The sequence below is a fragment of the Barbus barbus genome (assembly GCF_936440315.1).
Source record: "Barbus barbus genome assembly, chromosome: 5".
In the NCBI taxonomy this organism is placed as follows: domain Eukaryota; kingdom Metazoa; phylum Chordata; class Actinopteri; order Cypriniformes; family Cyprinidae; genus Barbus; species Barbus barbus.
Window position 1 is genome coordinate 1,757,010 of NC_136733.1, and position 14,607 is coordinate 1,771,616.

The following is a 14,607-nucleotide window of genomic DNA, read 5'->3' on the forward strand; positions in this document are numbered from 1 at the left end:
AATTCCAATTGTTGCTTGTTTTGGGGAGTTTCTGCCTTTACTCTCCTCTCCAGCTGCTGAAATTCATGTTCAATCAGATTTAAATCTGGAGATTGACTTGGGCAATCTAACACTTTCCATTTCTTTGCCCTTATAAACTCCTTGACTGAACTGGCAGGTGTTTTGGGTCATTGTCCTGATGCAATATGAAGCACTTCCCAATGAATCTGGTGGCATTTTCTTGAATATTGGTAGGCAAGATGGTTTTGTACCCTTCCAAATTCATTCTGCTACTGTCATCATACATTAAGTCATCAGTAAAGTTGAGAGAGCCTGTTCCAGAGACAGCCATGCATGCCCATGCCATGACACCACCTCCACCATGCTTTACAGATGAGGCTGTATGCTTGGGATCACTGCAGTTCACTTTTTCTCTCCACATTTTTGCTTTCCCATCACTTAGATAAAGGTTCATCGTTGTCTCATCGGTCCATAAACACAGTTCCAAAACTCTTCTGGCTCACCTTTGTGCTTTTTTGCAAACTCTAATCTTGGCTTTCTATGTTTGGTGCTGGTCAGAGGTTTGCATCTTGCTGTGTAGCATCTGTAATTCTGTGTCAAAGTCTCCTGAGGACAGTAGATTGTCAGAGCATCACCCCAGCTTTCTGGAAGTTGATGATTTTACAGACACGTCTTTTAAGATTCATTTTCACAGCTTTTATGATTTGTCTGTCATCAACTACTGTTGTTTTCTCAGTCGATCAGGTCGTTGTTGGTTGCTGGTGTCGCTGGTGGTTTCCAAACTCTTGATTTCTCCATGCCCTTTGTTTTTGCTAGAGCTCTAACTGACTTCCTCTTTTCTTTTAGCATCCAAATCGCTTGTTTTTCTCTCAAAGTCAGCTCCCTCGTCTTCATCCTGGTTTGTGTGTCATCATCGAATGCAAGATTCAGAATGCAGTCAGAATATATATATATTATATTATAAAAATAATTTTACTGTAATATAAATTATAATGCCAAAAAAATCAAATAAATTATTATTAAATTATTATTATACTATTTAAATAAATTATAATCTACATAAATTATTATTATTATACAGGTGCTGGTCATAAAATTTGAATATCATGAAAAAGTTGATTTATTTCAGTAATACCATTCAAAAAGTGAAACTTGTATATTAGATTCATTCATTACACACAGACTGATATATTTCAACTGTTTATTTCCTTTAATTTTGATGATTATAACTGACAACTAATGAAAGTCCCAAATTCAGTATCTCAGAAAATTAGAATATCAATTAAGACCAATGCAAAAAAAAATGATTTTTAGAAATGTTGGCCAACTGAAAAGTATGAACATGAAAAGTATGAGCATGTACAGCACTCAATATTTAGTTGGGGCTCCTTTGGCCTGGATTACTGCAGCAATGCGGCGTGGCATGGAGTCGATCAGTCTGTGGCACTGCTCAGGTGTTATGAGAGCCCATGTTGCTCTGATAGTGGCCTTCAGCTCTTCTGAATTGTTGGGTCTGGCGTATTGCATCTTCCTCTTCACAATACCCCGTAGGTTTTCTATGGGGTTAAGGTCAGACGAGTTTGCTGGCCAATCAAGAACAGGGATACCTCAGAAACTAAATAAGTTTCTTTTTTTGAAGGGAAAAAAAGTCACTAAAGGGGTCTGCAATGTTGCTAAGTTCGCAACACTGTGCATCTCTATTTCTCCAACTACGGGTTGGGCCACGGGTCAAACAGAAATATATGTAATATATATATATATATATATATATATATATATATATATATATATATATATATATATATGTGTATGTGTGTGTGTGTGTGTGTGTGTGTGTGTGTGTGTGTGTGTGTGTGTGTGTGTGTGTGTATATATATATATATATATATATATATATATATATATATATATTTATATGAGGATCTAAACTCAAAAAGACGGCTGCACTGTTGGGAAACATGATATGATGTAAACCGTGAAATGATGCGTGTACACACAAACTAAACATTCACAACATCAGACAACCAAAAGCCCTCAATTCTGCCTGCTCTCATGTGTATTTATACCCATCCAGAACCACTGGAACAGAACGCTTTGTCTTCCTGAGAGTCCTTCAGACGTTCACTAAACAAAGTGGGATCCGCAGCAGTAATCCATCCAGGCCCATGCCGCTACCAGGAGAAAGACATAAACAGGCGCTAAAAGTGAAGAATGAAAGCGGTTTCCTCAGACGGGTTATTAACTCTGATTAACTTGCTGAGACTGTCTGGATGTGTGTGACTGGTGCAGACGGCGTGACGTTCACATGTAGAACCATATTAAACCCTGGAAATCCCTTCAGCTCTCATCTGAACCGTCAGCTGCCTACATACACAACAATACAAACCTCCACAGAGCCAACATCACATCAATCCAATCCCAGAATGCACTGTGATGAACTTGGTGGATTGGAGTCGAGGGAAATGTCAATTATAAATATATTTACATAATATATTTTATATAAATATATATATGAAACGTATCAGTAGCAAAAAGAAATTCAGTAAAAAAACAGACATCAGGTCTAGACATGAGGCAGCAAACAGGACAAAAACCCTCATTTCAAATTAAAAGTTCAAATTAACCAGGATGAGATAGATTGATAGAATGAAAGAAAGAATAACAGATGGACAGACAGAATAAACGATAGATAGAACGATAGATGGAACAAACAATAGAGCAAAGTATAGATAGATAAAGAAAGCTTAAATGAACGATAGATATAATAAACAATAGAACGGTACAACGAATGACAGAAACTATAGATAGGGTAAACAATAGATTGTATGAACAAACGATAGATAGAATAAATGATAGAATGAACGATAGAACAAACAATAGATAGAAAGAGCGATAGACAGAAAAGCGATATTTACATTTTAGGACTAGATGGCAGTATCCCATATTACTACTATACTATATAGATTGGACAAATGGTAGACAGAACAAATGAAAAAATGAATGAACGTCGATAGATATAACAAATGATAGTTAGTACAAACAACAGAGCGAACAATAGATAGAACAAACGTATAAGAAATGAGAACAAATGGAAAATAAATGATAGAATGAACAAACGATAGACATATCAGCAAAACGAATGACAGATATAATGAACAACAGATAGAACGAACAAACTATAGACAGAACGAATGATACATAGAGCAAAAGATATATAGATACAGTAGAACGAACGAACGATAGATAGAACAAGAGAATGGGATAAAATAATAGAAGGATAGATATAACGATAGATCATTTGTAACATAATAAATGTCTTTACTGTCTTTATTTAATGTATCCTTGATGAATAAGTGTTCATATCTTTAAAAAAAAAAAAAAAAAAAAATCTTACTGAGCCCAAACCTAAATTCTGCCACCTGTCATTCCAGTTCAAACTCTGTTGTGGCCAACTGAAGTGAAGGTGACACTGAAAGGAGCAGATTCCTCTGCAGACAGGAGCAGCTCACTGGAGTTTGGAGGAGTTTTCAGTCTGTGACAGCAGCATCTGACATCTCTCACGTCCAGCGCCAGAGTCCTGAGGAAACGGCCCAAAGCACCAGCCTCCTGCTGGTGTGCCCCGCACCTCTTGAGCTTTCACAGACCATCAGCGCACTCATCCAGACAACATCAGCTGTGCCAACAATTCACTACACAAACTCCATCCACACTATGATCAGAAGCATGTCCGACACAAAAATATATGCCATAAACTGCTCAAGAATTTCAGACTAAGATTCAAAAACATCTTGTTCAGATGACATCACAGCCACATGCTCTTTAATGTCATGGTTGATTACGGTTCAGTAAACTACAACTAACAAGACTGAAAAGCATTTGTGTCAACTGAATTAATTCTAAAGTAAAATAATAATAATAATAATAAACATAAGATGACAACCTTTGAAAAAAAAATCTATGATTTATAAAATAAAAAATAAATAAATTAGGAAAAACTTGTAGTTATATAATAAATATATATATATGAAAATATACAAATAAAAGCCAAAAGAGTATTAAGTACTATATTGATTAACATCAGTGCTGTTACTGTGACCTAAAAATAAAACTATTCAAAATTATTTTCATTAATTTAAATAAAATGAATAGAAATAAATATTAAAAGAAAAGCTTGCACTTGAAGTCCTAAAATTACTTAAACCAAAACTGATATAGATATAAATGAAAACTAAATAAACATATTTAAAAAAAACTAAAACTAATAAAAAAATAAAAGCACATAAAATTACTAAAACTGAAATTAAAACGAAAACTAAAACATAATAAATAAAAAAATCTAAATATTAATCAATATTACAATAGTACATAACTGACCCTAAAATACCACCGATTGGCACGTAACTCCCACATTTACATCTATTTGACAGCAACTTCACCTGCTCTGATGAATGACAGGTTGAACCGCAGCCAATCACAACAGACCTCATTTACATAAACAATTCAAGAATCAATCAGCCTGCTTCATTCAAGGGTCAGAAAGGACAGAAGAGGACCAAGAAAAACAACATATGATGTATGGTTTCTGGTGCACAAAACCTGGACAAACCTTTTAATTTAGTGTGTGGAGACGTGCTGATATGGCGTTTGGTCTCGTTCTCGAGTATCTTGTCAGTGTCTGCGCTTGCTTGGCCATTTGTTGTGGAAAAATAAGGAAAGTGTGTCCAGCTGAATTCAATTAGTATTTTGTTAGATGGGTATAAAACAAGCGTAGTTTACTGCGGCAGCGGTCGTGTGAAGACCGAAGAGTATAAACACCATCGACTCCACCGGGCTGGACACCGGCAAAGGATATAAGTATCGCTTTTTATTTCTCCTCTTTAATACTACTTGTTTCACTTCTGTTTCAGTTTTTATAACATTTCTTACTATGTGTAAGTAAGTTGTTGTTTTCAGCATGTGTGTTTGGCTCAGTGTTATTTCTTAGGATTACTGATAAACTATACTGTTGTGATTTGTATTTGTTATCTATTTTAATTTTACTTTTACTTTACTTTTAGTCATCTAGCAGATGCTTTTATCCAAAGCCACTTACAAAAAAGAAAAAGTACGTTAACTAAAACTAAAAGTCAAAACTCTGTAAATAATATATGCACACACATAAGAAAATTACATAAAATTGACAAATGCATACAACAACATTTCAATACTGAACATTTAAATAAAAACAAAAAATGAGCTAAAAACAATTCAAAATATTAAAACAACAAAAGGTATAATAATGCTTATAACACTAAGCCAAACACCAAAAATGTATGTACATAAATAATAATAATAAAACTCCTGTAACTCCAGAGTGTGTGTGTGTGTGTGTGTGTGTGTGAGTTTCCCATCAGTCTTACTTTATCCAGCAGGGGTTGGCACTGCGGCACTTTGCTCTCTGGACTCTCGAGTTTGACGATGCTGATGAAGATTGTCTCCTGACGGTCATCTTCACTGGTGTTACACAGCGACAGCGGGTGAGACTGCAGACACACACACACACACACACACACAGAGAGAGAGAGAGATTCAGAAACGTGACTGAGATCCACCACAACATCTGCTCAGTACATCTCCACACAGATGACACTCATTTCCCACAGATCAAGCAAATGTTTCATGGATATTTACTTTTGTGATTTCAGTCCTGTCAGAATATGATGACATCCTTTTAGAAATGTGTAAACATTTACTGTAGAATCTGCTTCACGTGACTCTCCCCGATGAACTAAAGTGGAATCGAATGGAGTCACTCTTCTTCTCTCTGAATACAGCAGCAGCATCACATTCAGATGACACACGTGCACGAGTTCATGAAGATGAAACTTCAGCGTGCAACGGCTCTTTGATGCTCAAACGTCCTTTTCCTACACATTTAACAAATAGTTCCCTTTTCAATGAAAACTAAAAGATAGAAGTGACATAGAAAGGTAGAGAGATCGAGAGAAAATGTTGAAATGTTTTTAAAGGGGGCATGCTACAGGCTCATGAATTCATGTATTATATTTATTTTTATCACATTTAATTTTTGCATAAATATACATATAAAAACAAATTAAAATAATTGAATTATTTAGATTAAATTATATATATTATATAATTAAATATTACATTTACATAAAAACACATTATAATGAATCAATATTTAGCTAGATGCTAATTCTTACATGCTTTGCTAACACAAGACGCATGAGATAAATGGGTCTGTAGCATCCAGGTGGAATTTCATGACATGACAGTATGTCCTAATAATAGCATCCAGTCTTAAAACAAACTCAGAAGTGTGAACTTCACCATCACCAGTGAACTTCTGGTGGGTTGTGAAAGTATGCAAATTGGGACATAACCATGGATGCACTGGACCCTTCCTCAAATAAGCCTCCAGCAGCGGGACGGTTCCCGTGGGATGCTCAGGCTGGCTGTGACCCACCAGCATCCCTTCATCTCGCTCAACTGAGCGGAAATCCCAGCGTGAAACTGAGCCGTGACATCAGCAGCTGGCAGATCGGCAGAGAGACACTGATGTCATCTGCGCAGAAGAGCTGGTGCGCGTCAATCAAACCCAGAGAAGAGGGAGAAACACAGAGGAGCGGAGGAGACAGAATCCTGCCCTAAAGGTCAGAGGTCAGGCGCTCAGGTCGTCTTTAGGATGCTCTGTGAGCACTTTCAATAGAGTCAAGTTATCACATACACACATTATTACAGCAGAAAAAACACACTTTATTTATGAGCGCCTAACACATATTCATGGAAGCCTATTTCCACCACAGAATAAAACATAAAAAAGGTCATTGCGAAACTTGGACACAATTTGGACTTTTTTCCCCTCAAAATTTTTACATCTCACAATTCTTTATTTCCCCCAACCACAGAATAAAAAATTTAAACATCTCACAATTCAGACTTTTCTTCTCAAAGTTGTGAGGGAGAAAAAAAATTAGAACTGTGAAATAAAAAGTTCCAATTACCCTTCTTACTATTTTTTTTTCTGAGACAGACATGGACTTCAATGGTGTTAATTCAATACACTTCTTAATCCACCCATTTTTGTAAAAAAAAAAAATTATGCATAATGCATTAAATTAATAAAAATAACAGTAAAAATGTTATTAGTTTTGTAATGAATATAACCCACCAAGGCAGCATTTACTGGACTAAAAATACAGTAAAACAGGAATATTGTGAAATATTATTACAATTTCAAATAGCTGTTTTCTATGTGAATATATTGTAGGATGTAATTTATTTCTGTGATCAAAGCTGAATTTTCAGCATCATTACTACAGTCTTCAGTGTCACATGATCTTCAGAAATCATTCTAATATACTGATTTACTGCTCAAGAAACATTTCTGATTATTATCAATGTTGAAAACATTTGTGCCGCCCAATATTTTTTGGAAACCATGACATTTTATTTTTCAGGATTATTCAGGATTATTTCATAAATAGAAAGTTCAAAAGAACAGCAATCATTTGAAATAGAATCTTTTGTAACATTATACAGTAAATGTCTTTACTGTCACTTTTAAGCAATATAATACATCCTTGATTAATAAAAGTACTAATTTCTTAAAAACTATGTCTTGTTGACGTTATATATCTGCCTGAGGTCTGAGGAGGCTTGTGTGGCCTTCTTCAGCAGAAAGCAGTTAAATAATGTCTGGATTCAGTCATTCAGCTCTGTTATCCCACAAAGCTTCTCTCACGAATCCCGTCTGAATGAGTCGCTCTCATCAGTTCTCCCGGCGGCTCTGAAGCAGCACGAGCTTCTGGAGCCGGCGTAAAACTAATCATTATCTCTGGCCAGCGTAAGCCAGCTCTGTTTACCATCAAGAGACTGTCCGGCGCAGTCTATCATCTTCGGTGGGTATTTTTCTTTCACAAAGGGGCAGAAATCTAAAAACGACATTGGTTCCGACCCCAAAAGACACATCTTCATTTGGTATTTGGAGAAACGGTGGCACACAAACAGATTATTGACAATAGTCCGAGCCGTCCGAATGTCTGTGTAAACCGCAAACCGGCTGGGGATGAGACGGCCCTTCCACCGCTTTGTAGTGGCATATAAAGACATTCCAGCATCATCTCCACCACAGACAGATGTCTAAAAATACTCATAAATCAAACGGCCTTCAAAACAAACACAGGAGAGGAGAGATAATAAAGAGTTGCTGTGGTGAGAAAGTATTTTTGCCCTGTGGAGCTTCTTTCTTCTTCTGCCAGTTACGCAGTTTGTTCATGTTTTGCCAGCTGAGCTCCAGCACGCCAGCTGCTCTTTTCTATCTTATTTATTTACCATTAAATGCCAAATCAGCACTAAAGTCATCTGCATCAGTCTTATGTATACAGAAGTCAACATTTAAAATGGACCAAAACCTTTAATAAAAAAAAAAAAACATCTAAAACCAAAATGCATTTTTGTCTTAGGACAACTTTGATGATCCAACTTTTTTGATCCACTTATCTCTTTATTTCTCTCTTTCTCTCATTTAACACCAAATCAGCATCAGTCTATATATATTGCATCATTGCATTCCATGTAATACCAAATCAATATCAAAGGCTAATATATATATATACACACACACACACACACACAGAGTATATAGTCAATATAGTCAATAATCTCTTTATTTATAAAATATTATATTATATAAAATTATATCTTCAAAGGAGATATATAAACATATACTGTATGTATAAAAAAAAAAAAAAAAAAAAAATATATATATATACAGAGACTCGAACCCACAACCTTTGGATTACGAGTCCGACTCTAAACATTAGGCCACGACTTGTAATGTGTGTGTATACTGTGTATATTTATTATGTATATATAAATACAAACACATGCATGTATATATTTAAGAAAATTATATTATCTTTATATTAAATATATGTATATACAATATAAAATATAAGAATATAAATATATAAATGTATATTCATGTAAATATTTTCAAAATATATACTCTATGTGTGTGTGTATTTATATATACATAAATATACACAGTACACAACCATATATAGTGTAAACAAACTTTTATCATTTTATGCTTATTTTAAGCATAAACTCACTTAGTTTTGATCAGTTTCTCAGAAAACAATTTCTCACTTTGGTTCTCAAGTAAATCTTGATTTAAGAATGTTTAGATATTTGTACTGGAAAACAACCACAATTTTTGTGTTTAAAACATATCAATCATATCATGAATGCATGTGCACATGTGCATTATTAAGATGCATGTGCTTTATTTCAGTCCAGTGGCTGGGTTATGCTGGTTGGTTTTGTGCATGTGTTTCGATATCAGTGCATTCAAATGCAGATGTAGAGAATACATAGACTCCTGCTCAAGGGCTCAGACACGAAAGAGAGAGAGATTCTAGCTTTTCCAAATGGACGTCTGCTATATGAATTAAGAAGAAATCACTAGAAAGTCAAACGTTTACGGTTGTATTGTGGAACACAGGAAAATGACGAGTGTTACTCACAGAGTCATATTGAGCTACAGGAATATGCTTTCCTGTAGCTCAAATAGTAGAGCATGGCGCTAGCAACGCCAAGGTCATGGGTTCGATTCCCAGGGAAAGCAAGAGCTGATAAAATGTAAAAAACTGTAACTTGAATGCAATGTAAGTCGCTTTGGATAAAAGCGTCTGCTAAATGCATAAATGTAAATATAAACTAGACAGACAACTGGCCATTAACATTTTGGGAGATGATCAATAGCCAATGCCCTAAAGACCAGGAAATGATTGACAAACTACTTTCTTGTTTTGCCATACTTTGTTACTTACTAATGCTAGATTGACAGAGAGGGACATGTCATTCTAGTGAACAAAAATATTGGACAAAAATGTGTATGTATTTGCCCCTACCAATAAGATGATGTCAGCAATATTTGGTCGGTTTTTCCTGAACAGAACTGAAATTTGTGAGTTTTATAAAGCTATTTTAAGTCTCTTCTGCTGACCAAGGCTGCAAATTTTTAAGCAAAAATACAGTAAAAACAGTAATATTGTGAAATATTTTTACAATTTCAAATAACCATTTTCTATGTGAAAAAATTGCAGATAATAATTTATTTCTGTGATGCACAGCTGAATTTTCAGCATCATTACGCCAGTCTTCAGTGTCACATGATCCTTCAGGAATCAATCTGAGGTGCTGAAATATGCTGATTTGCTGCTCAAGAAACATTTCTGATTATTATCAATGTTGAAATATTTTTGTGGCAACTGTGGTACATTTATTGTTTTCAGGATTCTTTGATGAATAGACAGTTCAAAGGAAATTTACAAAATATCTAATGGAACATGAATCTTTACTTAATATCCAAATGATTTTTGGCATAAAAGAAAAAAAGGTCATTCTGACCCAGACAATGTATTGTTGGCTATTGCTATAAATATACCTGTGCTACTGATGACTGCTTTTGTTGTCCAGAGTCACAAATGTGTTTACTGTCACTGTTGATCAAATGCGTCCTTGCTGAATAAAAATATGAATTTCTTTCACAAACTTTTGAATGGTACTGTAGCAATCAAAACAAGGGAGATGTTGACTTAAAGACATCCTTTACAGAGACGAATACGGTTCCAAACATGTGATTATTATGGAGTCTCTGAAGTCTCACAGCGTTTGTAAATACTAAGTCCACTTCAAAGATTCAACCAATCAGCAGATATATTTATGCCAAATTACTCCAAATCATTTATCTTGCTGCCCGTTTTTACATGCTAATTTGCATCTAGATGAAGTCTAGAAAAGTGAGTTGTGAGATGGTTGGCGAGGCTATTAGAACTACAGCACTGTCAAAACAGGAGCGAGCTCAGATTACAGCCGTCGCCCATCGAGACGCACACAAACCCACACCATAATGAGAGCCGAGAGTCGGATTGTCTGCTGACTCAATGAAAGGGATTAGAAGGTATTGTGGCGGTTTCTGAGAAGAGGAAAGGAGAGGAGACGAGGCAAAATGGAAGCCGATAGAGGCGACTGGGTAACTTCACCTGCAGAAATAGACAGGACGCTCCTCTCATTGAAACGCTGAAAGAAAAACACTGAATGAGCCAGTGAAATACGGCCGCAGCGGATCACAGGTGGAAGAAACACGACTCACGATCGCATCCTAGATAATAGATAAGCTGCAAAATAAAGCAATAACATGAGAGCATTACAGTGATTTTACCACAGGAATGGCTGAATAAGTAGATAAACTGAATTTGTAGATAAGTTTTTGTTCTTCATTAGATTTGGAGAAATGTGTCATTCCATCACTTGCTCATCAATGGATGCTCTGCAGTGAATGGGTGCCGTCAGAATGAGAGTCCAAACAGCTGATAAACACATCACAATAATCCACACCACTCCAGTCCATCAGTTAACATCTGGAGAAGACAAAATCTGAAACAAATCCATCAAGACATTTTTAGTTTCAAATAATAGCTTTTGACTAAAAAATGAGTCCTCTATCCACATTATTGCTTTCTCCAGTGAAACCCATTCACTGCAGAGGATCCATAGATGAGCAAGTGATGAAATGTGCATTTCTCCAAACCTGATGTAGAAACAAACTCATCTAGATTTTGGATGGCCTGAGGGGTGAGCACATTCCAGCAGATTTTCAGTTTTAGGTGAACTATTCCTTTAGAATCGCTAGGGTTTGGAGCAGAGCCGGTGTCATTCCAGACGTTAGACAAGTAGGCAAAGAGCATGACTGATGAATCAGGGCACAGTGATAAGTTTTATAATATAATATAATACAATTTTAATATAATATACAGTGCCCTCCAAAACTATTGGACCAGTAAAGACAAAATTGCTCTGTTGGCTGTGGAGTCAAGACATTTACAAATATGATTAAAAGATGAATATGAGACAAAACGTCACATTTTATTATTGGGTGATTCAACACATACATGTTTTACCAGATAAGAAGTTCAGCACTTCTAGAGTTTCATCCCTCTATCTGATGTGAGCAAAAAGTGAAAGTGTAGCAAACCAACTTCAACTTCCAGTCACTAGTAGTGTTTGCCAAGACAACCATCACTATAACTACTCAGAACAGTTTAAGGTTTGTCCAAATCACTGACCCCAAGGTCTGTGTTATTTTAGCATCTTTCAGACACTATTATATTATTTATTACTATATTTTCAGTTTTTTGTGTCTATAAATTTTATTAGCTTTTATTACAGTTTTAGTTTATTTTAGTACATAGTTAAATTTCACATTTTATTATTACATTAAGAAATAATGTAAAAATAGCAATAAATAAAATGAAACCTTTAAATTTAATGGTTGAATTTAATGGCATTCAGAACTGAACAGAAATAAAAAATAAAAGTATAAAATTATAGTACAGAAATTCAACAATCCATTGGTGTGCTGGACGTTAATTGCATTTTATGCAAATTCTATGATGTTAAATGCATTATAAGTCACTTTGAAATATAAGTTTCAGATGGTGGAACAAAAGCAAGTAATTTTTAGGACTTTTATTTTTGAAACTATAAAACATCTTTTTCTATAAATTGACCGAAAAACTTTACTAAAAAAAATAAAATAAAAATAAAAGGTCATGGTATTAGATGCAAAATATCAAACAAATGCTACTGGATCTTTTCTCAGAACTTAGGGGGCCGTTCACACAGAAGGCGTTATTCCAATACAATACTTTTAACTTGTTTTCCAATGTAAATGCGCTAAATGGACATTGCACTCGTGTCTTTTGCAGCGTCTCGCACATGTGCTGTGCCGTGTTTTTAAGTTGCTGTGTCAAGTTAAAAGAACTTCAACTATTACATGCAGCACTCCTCAGTGTCGGTTCCAAAACAGTGGACCAATCAGAAGATCCCAGAGGCGGGGCAAGTGTTGCAAGCTTTTGTTTACAGTAGAAAGTTGGCATGGCAACTGTTTTATTTGACTGCAACATGGTGGAGGCGGCACTGTTATTTCCGTTATTGCATCATGTCTGAAAAGTGCATCTCGAGACCCTTACGTTCTGTGCTGCGCTTTTTTTCCTGAACGCAGAAAAAGTGATTTTTAGACACAAAGGCACATTCTGTGTGAACGGCCCCTTACTTCATTTTCTTCACTGCACAAACAGTTTGTGCATTATTTACAATAAATCAAGCTTTCTTTCATATTTTAATGCAAACACATTCAGACATTTTAAAGTGTGAGGGATCAAACACTACTCAAGTATGATTTCTGTTGTAAACATCCGTATGCGTCATACAGCAGCAGAGATATAAAATGTTCCGAGCAGACACACACACACACAGATGGGCTCATGGAGAAGTGAGCGTCAGGAATGCTCTCCCAGAGTAAACACTGTTGCTCCACGCTTTGATGTCTGCAGCACTAAACCCTCTTCATCGCTGCCGGGATCCCGACAGACAACAGGAGGAGAAACACAGAATTCATTCTTCCTACAGTAACAATCTCACACACAGCCTGTGATACAGTCGCACCTGCCAGTACCATCCCATAATGATCATCACCACTCCATCTATAAGTGTGTGTGTGTGTGAGAGTGACAGAAACAGAACAATGCTGTTTAACAGTGATGTGATGAAACCTTGAAGTATTAAAGGTTTATGTGTGACCTTGCAGCATTTGAGCTCCAACATGAACACCACAGCAACATCAGAGTAACACATAAAACACTCTGAACACCCTATCTACACCCCAGCAACCATCTAAAACACAACAGCACACACAGAGTAACACATTAAACCCTCATAACAGCATAGAAACACCCTAACGATCACCCAGAACACCATGGCAACCACAAACTAACACATTAAAGACTCTGAACCCCCTAGCAACACCAGAGCAACCACCTAGAACACCCCAGCAACCACAGAGTAACACATTAAAGACCCAGAACACCCTAGCAACACCCCAGCAACCACAGAGTAACACATTAAAGACCCAGAACACCGTAGCAACACCCCAGCAACCACAGAGTAACACATTAAAGACCCAGAACACCCTAGCAACACCCCAGCAACAACCCAGAACACCCCAGCAACCACAGAGTAACACATTAAAGACCCAGAACACCCTAGCAACACCCCAGCAACAACCCAGAACACCCCAGCAACCACAGAGTAACACATTAAAGACCCAGAACACCCTAGCAACACCCCAGCAACAACCCAGAACACCCCAGCAACCACAGAGTAACACATTAAAGACCCAGAACACCCTAGCAACACCCCAGCAACCACAGAGTAACACATTAAAGACCCAGAACATCCTAGCAACACCCCAGCAATGACCCAGAACACCCCAGCAACCACAGAGTAACACATTAAAGACCCAGAACACAACAACAAAAACCAGACAATATTGCGTCTTAAATGCAAAATTAATATCACATTTATGATCATGCTCGCATAGTAATATTTACTAAAACGGCACTGTTGCTCATGTTATATGACTTCACTATATAAATATAAAAACAAAACCCATACAGGGATATTTATTGTTTTGTATTATAGGGGAAATCTAACTGCATTCTAATAGGCTTCATCATGCAGTCAATGCTTTTGGAC

At 36.2% G+C, this 14,607-nt stretch overlaps 1 protein-coding gene across 1 annotated transcript in view; it reads right to left on the bottom strand.

The window, feature by feature from the left end:
- Positions 1-14,607, bottom strand: part of LOC306870393 (E3 ubiquitin-protein ligase RNF43-like) — a 107,258-nt gene that overhangs the window by 31,964 nt on the left and 60,687 nt on the right. The window contains exon 2 of the mRNA XM_079417630.1: positions 5,400-5,522. Within this exon, the coding sequence (XP_079273756.1) occupies positions 5,400-5,522 (123 nt within the window). The remainder of the gene's footprint in view (positions 1-5,399; positions 5,523-14,607) is intronic.